Genomic DNA, 20,969 nt, shown 5'->3' with positions numbered 1-20,969 from the left:
GACCCCCTTTTTCTCCTATTTATTTTGCCATATTTGTTGCTTCTGGATGAGGGTAAATCGAACCTGAATGGTTTCGATACACAAGCAACAAGGGCAAAGTATATCAAAACATGCCTTTGTTTTGCATATACACAATACCATCCACTCGGTTCAAGTGAAAATGTGTTCTTAGCCGACAATGTACAAATAATATTTGCAACAAGTAGGAAAAGGTAATCAAAAGAATTTCCTATGCTTTTATCATCCAAGCCATGCACATTCCATCGAGGGTACATCTGCAATTAATGGGCTTTGAATTGCTACGCTGCAGTCATGTTATAGTGAATGCAGATTTTCGCCCATCCATGGAGGCTAATAAAGTGGGTGTTATTTCACACCATGACATTCACCATTAAAATTACAACTAGAAAATATTATGAACCAGCTTGCTGCACATACCTGTGAAGTCACTTCAGTGTGATGTTTGTCAAATTTGATACATAAATGTACATAAACTAGCATGCCAAAGAGGCTTTATGGAAATAATTATATAGTACTTTTGCCCATCTACAGCATATTATGTCTGCACAAGAGATGAAACATCTAAGAAAAGATAGGAACTGTTTGAATCATGATTCGCCTTGCAATGCTAGAAAAACTGTCATATGTATGCATTAAGTTTGATCGGGCAAAAGAGGAATAGTACAGCCTCAATCAACCATAAGGGACATTAATTATGCCTCCTAATTCCTCTTTTGAAACCCCTTCCATCCTCTCTACCTTTCATCATAGCTTTACTGTTATCAAAATTCAAAAACCCTGCCCTTTTAAGACCCCGATGTGTGCCACCACTTGAGTTATTATCATCCCAATACAGACCTTCATTAGTTCGAGAAGAATGATACACATTGAAATCCTGGTCCCTTTCATGACCATGAAACCCTTCTTTATCCATTGGTGAAACACGTTGATTCTTATGCCGTACATCTGAACCTGAACTTCCAAACTTCCTTCTTAGGTTTCTAGTTCTTCCTGAAATATAAACATTTACATTTTCAGAGAAGCATCTCTTTCTTTCATGAGAGAATACTGAGTCATTCCATTCTTCAGGTGCGGTGGTGTGAAATGAATCTGTTCCATCAAATCCAGTTTCTTCATCTGATGAAGCCAACAGCTCATCTTGCACCCATGGCATAGCTGTGGGTTTGGGCCTACCACTAAGTTTCTTCCTCCGGTCCTTTGGCGATAACCTTATCTCATGTCCACATACAATGAATGTAGTTTGCAATGAAAGCAAAGCATATGCAAAATCAGCATTAGGCAAACATGCCACAATATCCAAACCATCATCACGGTCAAGATAACCCACTACTAGCATCCCAACCTCCAGAAGGCCAGTATTTGAAAGTGCCCTTTCAAACAATTCATTCAAGGCTCCCCGAAGCAATTTATATCTGTACCCTTTTGGAAGACCTTCAATGACTACAAGTGAATCTGGATCAGACGAAGACGCTCCTGGCCCATTCCACATTGCAGCAGGGGGTGGCGAAGCACCTATAGAAATGATGCAATCTGGCTTCTTTGCAGGTTCATCAACATATTTGCGGCAATTTTGCGCAAGAGATCTAGGGTGCTCTCCATGCATTCTGATGTGGCCTTGCTTCTTTGCAATTGCTAGTGTCCTATCTGTTGTCGAATGATATGCTGGTTTCTGTTGGCCTCTAACCCTAGAATCCAAGCCACTAGAATGCCTTTCCAGAGTTTCGGACGAATTATACCTTGCTCCAGGACGTATATACTCTGGAGGCCTCAACATTATGTATGTGAGAGGAATGGGAGAATTCTTGCAAACAAAAATTTGTGTGTTTTCAACATATTCATCCATGATAGCATCAACAACCATCTCAGAGTTAAATTGAAAGAATGCATAATCCTTCCCAGGTTGAACTGATATGTACTCTAAATAGGCATATCGGTTGATCTTCCTTGATATCAGGGGTAAAATATCATCAAAAACCCTCCGGACATGATCAATCTTGAAATACTCATCCCGAACCGAAACCCCAATAAAGAGTGACCTTTGTGGGCATATATCAATTTTGTGCCTGGACATCATTGGCGGAGAATTAGCATCACGACAAATGAACACATCTTCACCAATGTCTTTCAAAAGCTGGTTATTCTTGGTGCATTTATATATAAGTGCATCAGCAATGTATTCTGTAGCCAGCTCCACATAAGCATCAGAAGATTCAGGAAGAAGGTAAACTGACACCACAGGCTTCATATCAGTTTTCCCATCAGATCCCCATAGAATTGTGGAGAAAGCCTCTTCTATATAGTCTCTCTTCCAATGTGGCTTAGGTACATTACCAACAAAAATGACTCTTGCGGGCCTTAATGGTACATATTCCACAAGAGGCCGGACTGAGGAATATGTCCCCTTGCATCCTTCTATATTGAAATGGAAACCACTGATTCCCCATTCAAATACATCAAGCTGATTGGCAGCCAATACAATCTGCACCACTTTATCTGAAGCTAGCTCTAAGAAAGCAAAATCTTTGACGATTCTCACTGCTAGAATATCGCCTACTTCAAGGGGAGCAAAATCGAATCGCTCAAGAAAAGCATCCATCAAACCGTGTAACACTTCATCTATATTCTCAATACCCTCCGGAATGCAGCCAACAAATACCGACCTCTCTTTAGGCCTTAACTGTACATCACCTTCACAATCAAATGAGCCTTTCCAATTTATTTGCATATCATCAACGAAAGGCGTGACGTTACGATGGTCATCAGGAACCACAGCATTCCTTTCCACATATTCATATTCATAGTCATGCTCTTCATCGCCATCATCGTCATCATCATTATTAATGTTATAGCAAAACCCCTTCTTCTTCGGCGCACTGGCAGTGTGAGATGGAGAAGAAGAGGATTGGATGTATCCTTGAGGTCGGATGGATTGGTCAGCAGCCCTTCGGCTTGAAGGACGCATGAAGCCTGATGATAAGAGACAGGACTGCGACTGCACAAAGAGGAAAATTAGGGTTTAGCAGGGGGGAGCAGGGGACCCTGTTCTGCAGACAAAGCTCGAAACCTTCTGTGTGTCTACTCAGCGCTTTCACACCTGGTGTCCGCCCAACACACTGTTTTGGAGTTGTCCGGTTTCACACTGTGGGCCATGGTAAGTTACACATTTAGTCTTAGTTTCCGAGTCCTCAACACGTAGCCTCTTTTTTTCTTTTTTTTTGGGTGAAAACATATAATTATATTAATAAATGTGTGTAAAAAACACTACTTATAATGGGTGTGACCATGAAGTATGGTCACCTAATAACTACACTACACTACATGGGTAATGGAACATGTTGAAATTGCCAATAGGCAAGCCGAACATTCCACCGAGGAAAGGATTTCCACTTGCTCCAATAAAGAAAATTGCCGCATTAGTGCTCCCTTCAACTTTCGTAGATATGCTTTCACTCTATGTCTACCATCAAATACAAAAACGTTGCGCATATTCCAATTATGACGCAATCCCCAATATCTCAAAAATAGAAAAACAATCTCCATTTCTGACTTTGGGTCAACCTGTGTAAATTGTGCAAACGCCCATTGTCTAGGGGTCAAATAACACCGTGATAAAACTTGCCAAATTTGAGAAATGTAACTCCAAATCTAAGAAGCAATCGGGCATTATATAAATCGATGAGTACTATCTTCCATTTGAACAGTGCAAAAAAAGCAATTACCCGTTGCTAGTCCACTACGCTGTAGAGCTAATCCCAAAGGCAATCCTCCAATCAAAACTCTCCAAATGAAGACCTTTGCTATAAGTGGCAATTTAGAATGCCAACTACGTTGTAAGATTTGCCACCACCCATGATCAGATTTGTGTAATCTCCATTCTTCTTCAGCCTTAGATTATAACCATCCAAGAGACTCAACAGAGCAATGATACAAAAGATTAGTAGTCACCTGTAACAACGATGTTTGACCCTTTAAACACCAATTAATCCACGTTTGTTCTCCTGTTTGTAGAGGTAAGGGACCTTGCATCAATGGAATATTTCGTAGTTGTTGCCAAATAAACCCATAATTAGGCGGAATGCGTAATAATTGTCGTGCTTCAACAAACTCCAAAATTCTTTGAGATGGAGCCTCAACTATATCTCCCACCTCTTTGACCCCCAAACGAAACAAACGATTAAATTGAGAGTGTAATCTCTCCTTTCCTGACCAACATAATAACCGAGAAGACACAAGTAACTCTTTTTGCAAAGAATTACAATGCTCTCTACTAGATGATGGTTTCCATACACATAACAAGAGTGCTTCTTGCCATGAGGTAACCAAGAACACGTAGCCTCTCTCCCTCTCTCTATCTCTTTCTTTTTTGGTAAAAGCACACAATTATATTAATTATATGTAAAATCCAACTTGTTACAAGGAATCGGCAACGGTTGGTTTCGGCTTAACAGATTTGGCCTTGTCCAACCCAAACCGGTTAAGCCTCAACCGGTTTGGGAGTTTCCAAACCTAAACTGAACCAGTTCCTAAACCGATTTAGTTTGGACAAGGCCAAACTAGCTAAGCCTAAACGGGTTTAGGAACTCGTTTGGCCAAGCTAATTAAATCTTAACTGGCTTGGAAACCGGTTTGGCTAAACTAGTTCCTAAAGATTTAATCAGCTTGAGCCATCCCAACTGAGCTCAAACTAGTTAGGGAAGCTCAAGCCCAAACCGAACCAAATTGCCAAACCGTTTAAAGATGGTTTAAAAATCGTTTGGGGGAATACATAACCATCATTTGGCATCTTCAAATTCCGCCAACCTTTGAGATTTATTATCAACCACATCTCCCAATTGTACAACCCCCAATCAAAATAAACGATTGAATTGAGATCTCAGCTTCTCTTTTCCATGCCAAGACAACACTCGAGAAGAAACGAGCAAATCCTTTTGTCATAAATTGCAAAATTCTCGATCACTTGATGGTGGTCACTCAAAAAACGATAATGCATCTTGTCGTGACCTTACTAACTGTTGTCCACATACAAAATATTGAATCTTTAGAGGAATACATCCATTGAGTAATGGGCACCACGATGCTTCTTTGTTTTCCCATTCACCAATCCTTCATGCTCAACAAAATATTGCATCATTGATATCCATGGTTGATCTTGTTGACACATATATCGTAATAATGCAAATCGACGAGCCATCAAATGGTTGTTGCACTACCTAACCATTCGGGAGTAGCGAAATAGTCCCATTAAATCCCATCATTTCTCCCTTCCACAACAACATGAACTGAGAGAGGTTGCAACCATATTTGTAATGCTTTCATAGTCCAAGGAAGTAACGGTAAAAAATTTAATACCATGGGTATCAAGAAACGTTGCACCACTTTGAGCCATATATCAAACGGTCATAATTGAGACTTCCAATACATAAATTTGTCCTTCAATTTACCACCAATCCATTCAATCAATTGAACATTTGCAACGTAAACACCTAATGGATACCCCAAATGCTGATAAATCAATCCTCATGTCATCACTGACCCTCACCATTCTCGCAAATTGATCCCTAACTTGCATGCTCCTTTCAACCTAACTTGAATAACTTTGTTGAAGAACTCGTATGAGGATCAACTCAACCTAGCCCAACAATAGCAAAATATATAGACTTTGCAAAGATTTAGTGGATCCTGCTGACATGTTGAACTCTTTCCGGTTGCTACTACACATCAATCATTAAAAGACATGATCTGTTTCTAATAGGTAGCATGAAACAACCTTAATATTTCATTGACATTTCTCATCTTCTCACTCATCAAAAGGAAACTTGAACAATTAACTAAACTAAAATACCATTAATGTTGCACAATAGACCAACTGGTTTTGATTCATTGCATCTTTCGCAATCCCATACCCTCGTGGCATTTTTTGAAAACATGTTAATACTTCTATAAGACAAAAATAAAACTGATAGTGAACTAATTAATGCTTTTACATATTATTCGTTCATTTTACAATCCATTAGAGATCTTTTTGTTTATTTGGTTTTGACCTACAATCCTATTTACCAAATCATTTTACGTTCATGAATCATAATGTATGCATCATGCGTAAATGGCCCTTGTCCTGAAAGGTCAATCACGTTCTTTCCACAATCATTCCCGTTAGGCATAATGCATTGTTGCCCAATACAATTCTAGACCTCCATCTTACTTAGCCTCCTACCTTCAATTACAAAAAATTCTAGATCTCCATGTTACTAAGCGTCCTGGCTTCATTGACAAAAGGATCAGTGTATGAAACTTGATTCATTTCTCAACAAGTTAATATTTACATTCGCACTGAATATCTTGGTGACTTCCTCCAATATGACCACATACAAATTTGTGAACAGCCATCCAAGAACTCAGGGGCCATAGGTTGATTATAGTATACAAGCAGTGTACAAATTTCAATCCACAAGTCAATAATCCCAAACAAGTCGATGACTAAAAATTAGCTTGATTCAATAGCTTCCATAGTAACCCAGTAATACAAAACAAGAGAACTGACAAACGAAACATTTGTAACCCTAATTGGTTCCTGAAATTAAAGGCACGGATGTAGGATGAATTCATATTAAACATTTATATGCACATCAATATCCTTGAAGCTGACTTGCCCTCACTAACTTCTTCAAGAAGATTGCAGCTTGCACAGACAATGGTATCACTGTGTTTAAAATCTGTTTGCAATTTACACTGGTATTAACATGTAGACAACAGTATTACTGTGTGTTTAGGGTTTTATATACCCTGTAAGGTCATGTAGAAATCAATCACGTTTCACACAATTCCAACAATAGGTAATAAGGAAATAAAACATTACTGGTTCCCAATACACTATTATACCATCTAATCAGTTCAAAAACAATGCTTTCAGATTCCACACAATTCCAACATCAGATCATTAGGAAATAAAACATTACTAGCTACAATACACCATCACACTCTTAATCACTATCAATAAACAAATCGTTAGAAACCATATATAAGGTCATTATGATATGAAATAAAACATTACTAACCACAATACACTATTATACACGCTCTTAACCACTATCCATAAACAACTCGTTAGAAACCATATAAATCTTAGAAATACATCAAGATGAACAACCACTGTAGTAAAAGCCCCAAGGAGATTAAGATTCTGCCAAGAGTATGTAAGACTGGCTACATGATGCCATAAGAAGCCACATTGCAACAAATGCAAGTTATCCACACAATACAGCTTGTTTACATCTCTTCTATAAAATCAATGGAATATGAACAAACTCAACCTGCCCTTTTCTCCTTGCTCGAAAAATCAGGAAAAATATACTTGAGACAGAAATACATACCAGACAAATTAAGCAAAATAATAACACAAAATAGAAAATTGGGGCTCTAAGCTTAAAACAATTGCAACCAAAAGCTTCTGAGAACTGTTTTTAAGTTAAAAAACTCACAATATGCTTCCCCTTTTCATATTTCAAAAGCAAATTGTACAGTTAGTTTCCCTCACATCTGACATAAAAGCACTCATCAGGATTGCAGTCATAACAATGCCGAAGAGTATACACATTTCTAACTCTCACAAGGTTCCACTCTACTTCCGTTGATGCTGATTGGCATCATCACTACAAATCCTGAACACTCAAACCTGCACACAATGAAAACAAATAGGTTATAGAAGTTATCAAATGAGGTATCGCATGCTGTACTATAAATGTGGTTATCAAATGTATTGCTATATATTGCAATGCAACAGACACTAAAGTGTACATTGAGTTGAGCATCATATATAAAAGATATGATAATTATCAATATATGCAAACAAAATCCTATGTATTGCTATATATTGCAATGCAACAGACACTAAAGTGAACATTGAGTTGAGCATCATATATAAAAGATATGAAAATTATCAATATATGCAAACAAAATCCTAGAGCCCACTAATTGAAGTTGAATCCAATCCAAACATAAAAAAGAAGTAAAAAGCCTGCACTAAAGAGGACACATAATTGAGCCTGTTTCTCTAGAACCAATATGCAAGAAAAGTTCCCAGAGTTGGGACTTTCTTCTAGATTCCACAGCAGTTTTCACTATGTTCATGTTGGATTTGTAGCATAGCACAATCACATAGCTAAGCAAAACTCCTGCAAACTTAATTCTTTTAGCCTGTTTCTCTGGAATAAGTCTATCAAACGTCATTCTGATCAATATTTGTGGATAAGTTTTATTAATGTGTGGCCAATAGTACAGGTGTCAAAACTGGCAAACTGCAGGTTTGGTCTGTGTTCTAGGCGTAATACAACAGAAGTGTGGAGAAGAAAAGTTTCTCTATATTCCAATATAGTTTCCAAACCCAGTTCATAGACTAGTTGAGTGAGGGTAGATACTACAAGACAATGTCAGCAATGGCACCCATTAAGAAAAGTGAGTGGTACCCATAACTCTGATTCTACGCAGCATGACTAAAAAGGGACAAAAATAAGAATTGTCGAAGTACTAATTGTCTTTCTCGAAAGAAAGATGCCAGTAAAGCCTTCTCTATACTGCGCTTAAAAACGATGAAAGTGTGAAGGGAACACTTTCTTCATATTTCTCTGGGTAAATGAAGTATAGGTCTGTTACTAAAATGCAGTAAATATTTTCATCTTCCTCTACGCTAGTATTGCACGATGCCAAACACAAAAAGAAAAGACTGAAAAAAGCATATTTCAACCGCATATTTCTAGAATCAACAGTATAACAATGGCATGTAAAATATCCGAAACAAGAGGAACTTCCCATATACTACAGTAACTTTCAAAATGGATTCATGAGGATTCTTAAAAGTTTTTCTTAGAACAAAAATCCTAAAAGAATTTTTAAAATCAGAAATCATCTTTTGATCTTTCTGTAGCTGTTGCTAAACGAGTGCACTGTAAGAAGAGAGGAAAGAAAACATACCCGGAGGAAGGGACTGCTTGAGTTTATCAGCCTTATCGGTATCAAAGACGCAGAGGGTATATAGATACTTCTTGCATCTGACCTTGAACTTCACCACTTCTTTGCTTCGTTTAATCTTGATGGACCTGGCATCTTTTCGCCTCGCAGTGAGGAGGAAGTCCTTGATCTCGTTGATCTGCTTCGGCTGCGTGGGTAAAAATAAATAAATAAACAAGGAAAATCATAAGGAAATAACACAAAGAACTTCAGCAATAAGCGAGAGATAGAGAGAAGTGGGGATGATGATTGGCTTGATCTGCAGACAGAAAAGATCAGAAAACGGATATACAGACAGAGATGACAATTAAATTACTACACTGATCTGCAGGAAGGGATAGAATCCAGAAAACCAAGAGAGAAGGAGATGTATAACAGAGATGACAATGACGATGACGATGGTGAATAGATTGATCGATAGAAAAATAAGCAGAAATCCAGACAGGGAAAGGGAGACAGAAAAGCGAACAAAAGCATTGAGAAGGAGAAAGAGAAGGAGAAGGAGCTCACCATGGCTGCTGCAGGCGAGGTGTGGTCTGCAGAAGGGAAGCTCAGTTTGCAGAGATCACAGCAAATGATAAAACCCTATTCGGCAGTCCGTTTCATACTTGTCCGGACAAAACGCCCTCCTTGTGTGTGTGTGTGCGTGTGTGTGTGCATGTCTGGATGTGGCCCCTGGGTTTCAATGTTTGTCTTGTCTCTCTCGAAAATACATACGGCTCTCGAAGGGGGGGTCTATCTGTCTATTTGTAGGTTTGTTTCTTTGCTTGTCTATCGGCCAATTCTTGTACGTACATGAGATTGGATGGCCATGATATGGTCCGCTTGATTGCTAGGGTCTTTCCGACAATGTTGTGCATTGATTCAGTGGGAATAGTGAACTGAAGAATGAGCTTGGATGCGCCCAATTCGCCTAAGGGGAAAACCCTTGTTTCTCTCTTTGCTTCTGTCTATCTACTTTGGGATCTTGCACATTCGCACGGACAGTTACGTAAAATCGAATTTTTTTTTGTCTCTAACAACTTTGGCTAAAGCTTGGACAGGTCGATGAAAGCCTTCTTCATCCACTCCAAACTTGTTTGTTCCCATAACGATGCTTTTCTTGTGCATGGCTCCTTGCTCGATATTATTTTCAAAAGTCCTTCGATCTCTTAGGCGACCTTGAGCCCATTGCCATCGCTTTTATGTGGGCTTGATACATAGCTTTATGGAAACTTCTATCTATTCATAATCCACAGGGCAATCAACACATTATCCATATTGATCACATAGGATTTCCCTTGGATGATCTCTTTATGTTTGCAATGTCTCTAATGCATTGGTATCGGTGAAAACTCACATGCCTTGGTTTGTTTTCAATGTATCTAATGATGTTAAGTTGTAAACATTCTTGGTAGGAGTTCGGTCCACTTTTGAGGTTTCCCACCATTAAAAAACAAAGGCAAAACTTGTGCAAGACTCTCAACCACATTAACCCGTGTTGTGGTCACGGAAGGATGGATTTTATGTATTAAATGATTAACAGGACCTTTAATGCAAAGTTCAAAGTCAAAGTTCAGCCAAAACCATTTACATTAGGCAATACCTTGAATACTAGAATGATTATTCATTTCAATCTTGTGGTAGACGAACACACAATCCCTAATATCAATAATGTAATTCTAGTATGTCCAAGTTATTCAAGTTTTGGGTGTAATGTCTTGCTTCAGGTTAAAGTACATTTGTTCATTGTTCAAACTTTCACCTAGAGGCCATTATCCAAGCTTATGGCCCACCAAAGTGTGCACAAAATGGTATTCCTTTGAAGGTTAGTTTCTTCTTGAAGGCAAGCAAACGCCTTCCTAGCAACAACCCCCAAAGAGAGTGCAAAAATAGGAATGCTAGCATTTTTCGAGGTTCACCCATCCATGCCTAGACATTTGTGTTTATAGCAAATCATGTGTTGTGGTTCAAAGAGGTAAATCATGTGTCGTGGTTCAATAAGGTTATAAGTGTCTTTGGGAAACTTGTAGTAAGATAATGATCCTTGGAGAATATTGCAACAAGGAGAGACTATGAAGGTCTGTCTATTTTCGCAACCTTCGGGTTCCTGATAACATCTATTTAGCCAAAAAACACTTGAACTGATCATCTGCCCTTACTGCATATGTATTCTTATGCAAGTAGCCATTGGCCATGGAGTTAGAGAGTGTCATTTTTACATTTTAATCATTTGTCCACAATGTCAGCAGTGAGCACCACTTCTCTTGTCCAAGCCTTTTCCTTCGGACATGCTCTTGGAACCGAGCCTTGATATAAAGATCACAAACAATGAGAATTGTCAAGTTATCTGAATGTGAGTTTCGATTTCGAATAGAAAAGTATTGTTTTGTAAGCATAAGTGCATGCCATGAATAATCATGATAAACTAAGGTCATACACCTTCATGTGAATTCCTTTTCCATACAGCTATATTTTAGCATTCCTTGATTGTATGGTTTTTATATATCATAACTTGGCATTGTCTGCATTTTGAGGTGTGTTATCATTATCCTTTATGATTCATAGCATGTATGAGTTTTCCTGCCTCACCATGTCTTCCTACTGCAGAGTAGATTTTAGATAAAATTAGGTACGGTGCGGGTTCGCTTGAGTCCATCTTGAACATGCCTTCGGCGATACGCTCCCCCCTGTTTATATCAGTTTGATTTATACACGATTGTAGCAACGCTGTCCAGGTCATGATTGTGGGCATATATGGCAATTCTTTCATGAGATCTTCAGCTTCATCTAGCCTTCCAGCCTTTCCAAGTAAATCAATTACACATTCATAGTGTTTTTCACAAGGAGTTAGTGCATATTTCTTCATAAGGTTCAGCCATTGCAGGGCTTCATCAACACAGCCACCATGTCTGCAAGCAGAAAGAATGGTCACAAATGTGACTGCATCAGGCTTAATGCCTTCTTGCTCCATTTGATCAAAGAGTTGAATAGCCTTAGAATATTGACCATTTTGGGCAAATGCAGCAATAAGAGCCGTCCAAGTAATAGCATTTCGAGTTTCCATCTCTTCGAAAATGGCACAAGCAACTTCTAGGTTTCCACATTTACCATACATATTCACAAGGGCAGTCTCCACAACAACATCATTCTCAAAACCAGAACTCCTAATCAGTATGTCTATCCTCTTTCCATCATAAAGGCTTGCATGGTTAGCACAAGCATCAAGAATGCTAGGAAATGTTGCAGAATTAGGCAAAATGCACACTTGTTGTAGGTCATTGAATGTCTGCAAAGCTTCTTTATATTGCTCCCAATGTGCATAAATAGCAAGCACAGCATTCCATGAAACCACACTGGGCTGAAATATAGCATCAAACATATCCCTTGCATTCCCCATGTCTGAGCACTTGCCATACATGTTGATTAGACATGTTAAGAGAGTAGTTTCCAATTTCAAATCCATGTGTGCAATGGACGCATGCAGATGTTTTCCATCTCTTAGGTTGGTCTCGGACGCATATGCATCGAGAACACTGACAAAGGTCACTATATCTGGCATTGAACCTTCTTGTTTCATTTGTTCATAGAGTTCATATGCCTCTTTGCCACAGCCTTGGTTAGCTGTTAGGGCAATCATGGAACTCCACAAAACTGCATCACGATCCTTTAACATGCCGAAAATCCTATGCGCGTCTTCAAATTTATCAAGTTTTCCATACATATTAATAAGAGATGTCATGATGATCACATCAGTATCCAAACTTTCCCTTATGATGCAGGCATGCACCTGCCTGGCTTGTTCAAGTTTTAGCAGGTTTGAGCATGAGTCGATCAACTTCTCCGAGCATGAGGCTATGAACTTGTCTGAGCATGGATTGCTGAACTCGTTTTCTAAAGGACTAATTAACTGGTTCGACCACGATCCAATCAACATGTTTGAACATGGACCCATTAACTGATTCAAGCATGGATCGATCATATTGTTCGAGGATGGATTGTTCAAATTTTCCAAGGATGAATCCATCAACTGATTCGAGTATGAATCGATCATCTTGTTCGTGCATGGATCAAGTAACTGAATCGAGCATGAATGAGTTGAAGGATTTGAGCATGCCTCAAGAAGCGTGAGGATGGTGACCCTATTCGGTCTCATCGCACGTGCTTGCATCTGACCAAAGTACCAGAAAACACATCCAACCTTTCCATATCTAAGAAAAGAGTTCAGTATAGCATTCCATGTTACAACATTCTTGAAAGGCATGCCATGGAAGATCTTCAAAGCTTCTTTAATGTATCCACCCTTAGAATACATAGAGAGCAAAGAAGTGGCTACAACAACATCTGATTCCCATTCATTTCCTCTTATCATGGCATGGAAACGCCTTCCTTGCGCTACATCAGGGAATTTTGAGCAAGCAGAGAGAAGAGTTATTAGAGTTACCTTATCAGGAAGAAAGCACTGTGATAGCATCTGATTGAAAAGCTCCATGGAATCTCGTCCTTGTCTGTATTGAACAGATTCTTTGAGAATCAGGTTCCAAGGAAGTAAGCTCCAAGAGAATGTGGTCGTGGGAGCAACAAAGGACGTCGCCATTGCTTCTTGGGCGATTCATAGATTCTCTCTATCCCTCTCCCTTCCTCTCTCTTTCTCAATCTCTGAGCCTTAATTCCTCACCACCATTACGACCATCATCATCTCCGTTTTCACTGTAATTCTCTGAGCCTTAATGCATCATCACATTCACAAGCATCATCACCATCATCACTGTTGTACTGTTTCACTGTAATACTCTGAACGACAGATGATCAGAGGCAGCCATGGCTGGCAAGCTATATACATGATTTTACATTTCTGTGGGGTTCAAGCCCAAGCTTTTGAGAATCTTCAGAAATGCCCACATCCCTTGGGTCTTGTAAATTCCATCACCTACACTTCTCATACCAACACATTCAACATTGTAATTGAACTTATAATTGTTCTGATTAGTAACGTAACTATCAATTGCAATATCACTTATTGCAATTAGCACACACTAGAATGGAAATCACCACATTAATAATTGTACGTGACCTCATGAATCAGATGTTGGTTGTCGTAATTAACGCTAATCACAGTACAATACATTACATTACAAATCAAGCATGTGAACGAAGCATTACGATGTGTTGGTTTTGTAGAGGAATCTCTTCTATCCGATTTTTTTTATGCCGATGTTAGGTACCCATCTTACGTAGCACAGCCATGAAGACATTGGCATTGGTACCAAGGACAAAGTGTCTGAGACCAAAGAGAAGGGGAACTCAATAGAGCTAGCTCTAGAGCTTTCGAGCCTAATGGTAACAATATGTTTGTAAGTGAAGCATAAAGGTCACCTTTGTGAGGGGGAAGTTTTGGTATATGTGTCTAACACTTATGCTATGTAAGGCATTACTAAGCTTTTGCATCAAGTTAGTACTTTTGAGCAAGCACAAAGTTAGCATATTGAAGGCGATTGTCAATCACTCTCGCCTAACTTGTGATCAAATGGGTACATGGCAGTTCACACTCTCTAACTACTAGATCAATGTAGAGGCATAACTTGACTAGTATGAAGAGGTGCATTTGGTGAGAATACCTTGATCTGATAGAGTCAATTTATGTACCCCCTAGTTTATTGAAATGACACTTGGTATGTTACACACAAGACTTGACAGACACTATAAATTTACATGGTCGATTGACACTCTAGCATGTTCCATTGTAGTTTGTATAATAGAAATAAATGATTTTTTCTTGTCGCGAGGAAATTATGGATCAATCACTCACTCAAATCAAGCTAAGTGCAAAAACAAATAAGAGTTCCCACTTGCAAACTAAGATTCCAAAGCAAAAGCCTAACCACTTGGATTTGACAACATTCAATAAGTAATGTCAAATCCATAATTTCATTACATCTTGATAAATTGCAAATGAGAAAAATGAGAACTACAAGAATGAACTAATATGCTACCTTTGGATGTATTCGAAAATCGATTCAGGTTTCAACTCTTTGTCAATAGTTTTTTCAACAATAATAACTATATTGTTTTGATCCCATCATGGTAAGTGTATCTCAAACAAATTTTGGGGTGCGTTGAGAACAAACATGGGGTTGTTAACCGATCCACACGTGGGGTTGTTCATGAATACCCTTATATTTCTGTATTTCGAGCAAGGCTTGAGATTCTTTAATTAAATTTCTCTCTAACTACCACACACATCTCTCTTCGGCAATGAGACTCCCTATCCCTCTTTATTTCTTCACTTGCACTACATTCTCTCTCCATGTTTGTTGCTATGCCACAATTGATGCCTTCTCTTTAGCTCCCTTTACTTATTGACTGGCTATGCAAGAAAACAATAATACTTCACACACCTAGTGACATTATAATAGAAAGGGCTCAAAAAGGCTTGTGAACCATCCCTCTAGTAATTATATGCTACCAATGATGCCTTGTTTTTGTGTTCCCTTCGTATATTACTTAATTGTAAAGGAAATAGAACGCTACTTAAAACATACGACACTAAGGCATATGAGTCATCCTCTCATTGAGCTAGTTATCAAATACAATGGCAGAAATGACTTCGCAAATAAGCTAAGTTATTAAAGCTAAAAATATCTCAGTTCATAAGTAAAACATTTGCATAGCTCTACAAAATGGAAGATAAATCCTCCAACACAAAGAAGGAATAGTTGACGAGTCTTGCAATACTAAGCCTAGTTGAATATGTATGTGCTTATTGCATTTTCCAAAACATACCAAAAAAATAGTTTCCAATAAGATTCTCTTTGAAGGGTAAGAACTCTCACTTAAATAATAATATAGAACTTATATAGCCAACCATAGGATGTATCAATGTTTCAAATTCCATGAACATCTAGAGAAACTTGTACATCCTCACACAAAAATAGAATTTAGGAAGTGTCAAACAGGTTTCTACCATGTTTGATTCATAATAGTGAAGAGTTGGACAGGTTTCTACCATGTTTGATTCATAATAATGAAGTGTTGGGCAAGTTTCTACCTTGTTTGAATCATAATAATGATCAACTAGACATGGCAAGATTGACATATGAGCAAGCAATAAAGCAAGTCTTTCCTTAAAGATAAAACATGATTGCTCATATGCATGGAATGACACAGAGAAAATCCAAAGATTCTTCTTATGCAGGGTTAACCGTTGAACCCCCAAGCTCCTATCATGTAGTGCAAGCAAGTACTCAACCCATAGAGGCATTGGCCATGCAAGCAATATAGAAGCGTATTGGAAAAGTCAAGAATATGCATGATCATGGATGCCAAAACAAGTTTGGAATATTGGATAGATTGCAAGACATGCAAGGTATGTAATGAAAACCTAGTGGAGGATGAACAGCACAGACAGAACTTCTTGCATGCTCAACATACAAGAACAATCTTCCTAGGTTTAGGCTGGCCCATATATAGAGATAATGTCCTTTGTAGACTATGGGATGCAACAGTCCACTGAAACCATGATTGGTGCATGTCCAAACATATTAAGAAATACATTCATTTCAAAACGAATGCAACGCAACCCATAGATCGTTATTACACTTTTAACATCTAAAAACTGAATGGAGATAATCATCAATTCTGATCGCGAAGGAGGACACTCAACTCAACATTGAGCTCAGTTCAGTATCTAATTAAGCTGTATGAAATGTAGTTCATATCACAACTCACACAAATTAGAAAGTTTATATTCTTTGGAATCCAGTCTATGCATTAAATTCAGTCTATTGTCCAGACACATTTTGAGTTGCACAAAGTGAAGCTGTAAGAGAAAGACATACATAGTGTATGTGGCTTATTAGATTGATGTAACGGGCTCCTTGAAGGCCAATACAAGCTTTTGATGCATCTATTTATCACTGTAGATTGTGCAAATCAAACTCTGGAGAAGAAAAACCTTCCAACTGAATCATGCCACCTGTTTAAAGATAAAGAGGCATAATAATAAAGCCAAAACAAAGAATTGAATGCATCAATGCACTCTTCAAAGTTAAAATGCTGCCCAACCGCCAACATGACCATTGTTGTTCGATGCTGTTCCAGATGGAAGACTTAACTGTTGTGCAAGAGAATTATACAAGTAAGCTATCAAATTCAGTGAAAATAAAAAGAGGAAAAACTCTGAGACTCCTCATAATTTAATGCCCCTAAGTTTTCATTGATTACCAAATGCCCTAGTTCAACCACTTCTCTCACAGTCATTTGTCGATCTTATACAACCAACACATCCTCTGTTTCTCAATTATATGTGCTATTGGAGCAATTATATGCACAAATCATCTTCTTTCTCTCTTTCAGAGTTTGACCAGGGTCAAATGGGGAAATAATGAGAACTTAGGGGCATTTGGAGAAACAGAGGAAACCAAGCTTTATCTAAATAAAAATGATTGAAATTCATGCAATTTGACATTAGGTTAGCACTGACCCCTAATTTGGAAAGATCCGTAAAAGCACCATCAGTGGATCTACTACTTTCATCCGATGTTTTCTGTAGAGTTTTTGATAGTGACATATTTGATGGAATTGTTCTGTTGGTTTGAGGGCTTCTTGTATCATTAGGTGGTGGTGGTAGTGGAGAGCGGAGTCGACCACCACCTGGAGGAGGAGCCAATGGTGCTTTCATTCGACCGGTGCTTCCAATAACCTCACCACTATTTGCATTCGATATCATCCGAGTATTGGATGTAGTCGTCTTTGGCTTCACATTTATCTTGATAGTTTCACCTTCCTAACCAACTAGCCAGTCAGTGCGCATTAAAGAAATTATTTGCAGAAAAAAATAATGAATTATTTCTGGTTATATTTTTTTGGCTGACTATAGGACTAAATGTATAAAAAAACCCAGCAGAATTGCTAAAATTGTAAGAGCTGTGATATGTGAATGAGGGATTCAATCACAAAAGAATGTGAATCCTGACCTTGCACTTAGAAATGAAGATGTAAGGGAAAGATATCACAGGATGAAATAACCACCTTCATGAAGACAGCACAAAAAACAGGCTTTGGCTGCTAAGATACGGAGCTTTCTGTTGCACGACTCCTTTTCATATTTCAAATACAGGAAATTGTTCAAATTGTGACATATCACGTTCTCAACTTGCTTATTCACAGATCAGCTTCTCACTCCCTACTGTTGCTAAAACCAAAATAAGAAGTATTCTTTCCTCTAGGTGTTATTTCTCACCCTACACTTCCTTTTGAATCTGAGATCTACGGTTAATCCAATTCACAACAGTCTGACACAAGATTTGTTCTTTAGAAGACCTGAAATGCATACATATTTTGCCATCACAGGAAGCCAGTTCCCCCTTATTCTTTCACATATCTTACTTTGTATGCAATTCATATTTTACTTTCATGAGAAATCAGTTCGATCTAGATCTCTTATTCTCTTATTCTTAGAACCATTTCTCACCTTACATTGTTACAAAAATCCAAAACAACAAACTTTTCTTACATATACAATCCAACTAAGACTAAAAAGAATCCTACCTTCAGTCGGAGATCTAACGAAGGAATCGAACCGTGAGACACATTGTTCTCCATCTGATTACTATCTGACATATTGTTCCGATGCAGGACATGCTTCTCATGATCAGAGAGAGCGACATTGAAATCGAAAGCTTCATTTCTCTCTGCAAATCCAAGCCCAATGAAGGCATGCTTCCCATGCCCATCATCGATTCTGAGCACAAAGTAGCGCGAAGAGTCCATGGCAGGCTCGACACAGAGATCTCTTTTTCCAGGATGGACATGGCATGCGGCGAAGAGGACACCTGTGTTGGAATCTTCGAGGCGGATCTCACAGAGGTCTTTGACGGAGACAACACGGAGGCGACCCGTCCAGATCTTGTCTGATTGAAGCCATTCCCCACACTTGTAGCTCCCACTGGTGCTTCGGGGGGGGATCTTGAAGACGGAGACCTCCCTTACCACAAGCAGGGTGTGCTCGAGGCTTTCTTCGATGTCGTCGTCTGCGTCGGTAGGTGCAGGCACTCGGGAGGACATGGCGATGGTGATCGAACGATATGAAACAAAGAAAGGGGGGGGGGGGGGGGGGGGGGTCTCAAAGAAGTAAGGATCGGATAGGAGGAGGTGCGACTGGTCGTCGAAGGAAGAGGCGATGGCGATGGCGATGGCGATGACAGAGGATCGATGGATGGATCGCGACACAGAGAATCAGAGACAGGGTCCGAGTCAGAGGAAGAAGAAGAAGAAGAAGAAGAAGAAAATGAAGAAGAATTGGGGTTTTACAAAATATCAGGCGATACCCCTCCTCTTCCTGGGATTTTCCAAAATATCAAAGATTGCCCCTCGCAAAACCCCACCTTGTAAGTTGTAAACAACAAACACCATCCCAAGACATACGAAGCCACTACCACCTCACATATGTGCCCACAAACTCTAAACCCTAAACCCTAAACCCTAAACCCTAAACTCTACCACCTCACAAATCATTTTCGATCCTGTTACGAGCGTGCCTATAACTTATCTCGTCGTCGTTTGTAACGCAATTCTTCTACAAGTCTTGAGGATAAAAAAAATGTGAGGGTTAATCGCAGTATTCGGCACCCTCAACACTTTTTATCCTTGTGTGTAGAATGCTACTCTACTAACTACCACGAGATCAGTTATGGTGATGTTCGTCATAGGATCGAAACGATTTGTGAGGCGGCAGCGTTGGGGTGCACATGGGATATTTGGTGGTGGGTTCTTATGTTTGGGTTGGTGTTTGTTTTTGCAAGTGGGGTTTTTCGAGGGGCAATCTTTAATATTTTGGGGAACCCCAAGTCCTTCACACTTTTATTCTCGTGTGTAGAATACTGCGATACAAACTACCACGAGATAAACTATGGGCATACCCCTAACAGATCCTCTCGCACCCTCCACCATTGTCACCTACACCATCTTGTAAGTAATCCCATCTTGCACCTCCCTCGACTAATCGGAGTAGCAAGCTCAACCCCACATCATGACCAGCAACAGTGCCCACATCCATCGCGCCTCCATGTGACTCAACTAGTGTTGCTCCATGAACATAAACAATATATTCAATTGGATGTTCCTTGACGAAATATGGAGTTGTCGACAACAACATTTGTCGTTGTATAGCGTTGATCTTTGTTGTTTTCTTTTATTGTATCTTAAACTTAAGCCTTTTAGAATTGAATGTAACTACTTGAAATAATCCCCCCTTCATGTATTAGGGAAATGAGTTGCAATTATGTTCTTTGCACTTCAAGATTGAACAAGGATCATTACAAAATTTTCGGCAAAAAAAACCAAACACCAAGCAAGAATCTATGTATTGCTTAATTTTGTAGGAGAAACTTTGAACACAACCTTTTGAGTAACCGGTATACTAACTTTGAGCCAGTCCTATGAGGTTTATGACCAATTTTTCAATTTGGTAATCTACACACCAAAGTGAGCTTTCACAATAGAAAGGAATGGTAATGAGAGGTGGGATTCAAACCCGCACCTTCATTGGGGACACTTTGGCTTTAGCTAAGGTCAAAGACACATACATATGGGCAAACAAAAAAGGAGAGATGGGCGTCGCTCTATTGCTTTGGCTACTCCTCGAGATGACCAATCACTATTGTTGCCACCGGTATAGGCCAACATTGGCGTTCAACACTCAATGTTGGACTTGCAACATCATGCCTAAATGAGGAGAATTGCCATCCTAAAGATCAATAAGATAATTGCACAATTAGTGCTTGTACTTACAATCCACATTCCATTTTCCAAAGACATCAAGAACACAATTGTGTTTAGTTGGAAGTGGGATGGTTGTGGAGTCTTGAATGAGTGATAACAATGAAGTTGGCACAATAAGGAACACTTATACCTGAATATATACCTCTAGTATGTGTGCAAAGGCCCTTGCCAAATCGAGTATGTAA

The 20,969-nt window shown here is 39.0% G+C and overlaps 4 protein-coding genes across 4 annotated transcripts; all 4 read right to left on the bottom strand.

Annotated features, from left to right (window-relative positions):
- Positions 1-352: 352 nt before the first annotated feature.
- LOC147863314 (uncharacterized) lies at positions 353-3,028 on the bottom strand. Its single transcript, XM_087321275.1, has one exon. The coding sequence runs from the start codon at positions 2,981-2,983 to the stop codon at positions 710-712; it is 2,274 nt and encodes a 757-aa protein (XP_087177401.1). The 5' UTR covers positions 2,984-3,028; the 3' UTR covers positions 353-709.
- A 4,438-nt stretch (positions 3,029-7,466) lies between these two features.
- LOC147863313 (large ribosomal subunit protein eL38z/eL38y) lies at positions 7,467-9,668 on the bottom strand. Its single transcript, XM_087321897.1, has 3 exons — positions 9,535-9,668; positions 8,989-9,172; positions 7,467-7,693 (listed from the first exon to the last, which is right to left on the bottom strand). Exons 1-3 carry the CDS (start codon positions 9,535-9,537, stop codon positions 7,671-7,673), a joined length of 210 nt encoding a protein of 69 aa, XP_087178023.1. The 5' UTR covers positions 9,538-9,668; the 3' UTR covers positions 7,467-7,670.
- Positions 9,669-10,615: 947 nt separating this feature from the next.
- LOC147863312 (pentatricopeptide repeat-containing protein At4g39530-like) lies at positions 10,616-13,629 on the bottom strand. The gene has a single exon (XM_087321018.1). The coding sequence runs from the start codon at positions 13,598-13,600 to the stop codon at positions 11,552-11,554; it is 2,049 nt and encodes a 682-aa protein (XP_087177144.1). The 5' UTR covers positions 13,601-13,629; the 3' UTR covers positions 10,616-11,551.
- Positions 13,630-16,727: 3,098 nt separating this feature from the next.
- Positions 16,728-19,265, bottom strand: ABCI18 (non-intrinsic ABC protein 4). Its single transcript, XM_087321019.1, has 3 exons — positions 18,553-19,265; positions 17,486-17,788; positions 16,728-17,116 (listed from the first exon to the last, which is right to left on the bottom strand). The coding sequence occupies exons 1-3, from the start codon at positions 19,066-19,068 to the stop codon at positions 17,051-17,053; spliced, it is 885 nt and encodes a 294-aa protein (XP_087177145.1). The 5' UTR covers positions 19,069-19,265; the 3' UTR covers positions 16,728-17,050.
- Positions 19,266-20,969: the final 1,704 nt, after the last annotated feature.

This window comes from Azolla caroliniana, unplaced genomic scaffold (assembly GCF_043228905.1).
Source record: "Azolla caroliniana isolate FFs.n. ecotype wild unplaced genomic scaffold, voAzoCaro1.0.p SCAF_6, whole genome shotgun sequence".
Taxonomy (NCBI): Eukaryota; Viridiplantae; Streptophyta; class Polypodiopsida; order Salviniales; family Salviniaceae; genus Azolla; species Azolla caroliniana.
The sequence above is the reverse complement of the archived record's forward strand: the minus strand, read 5'-3'. Positions and strand labels throughout refer to the sequence as shown.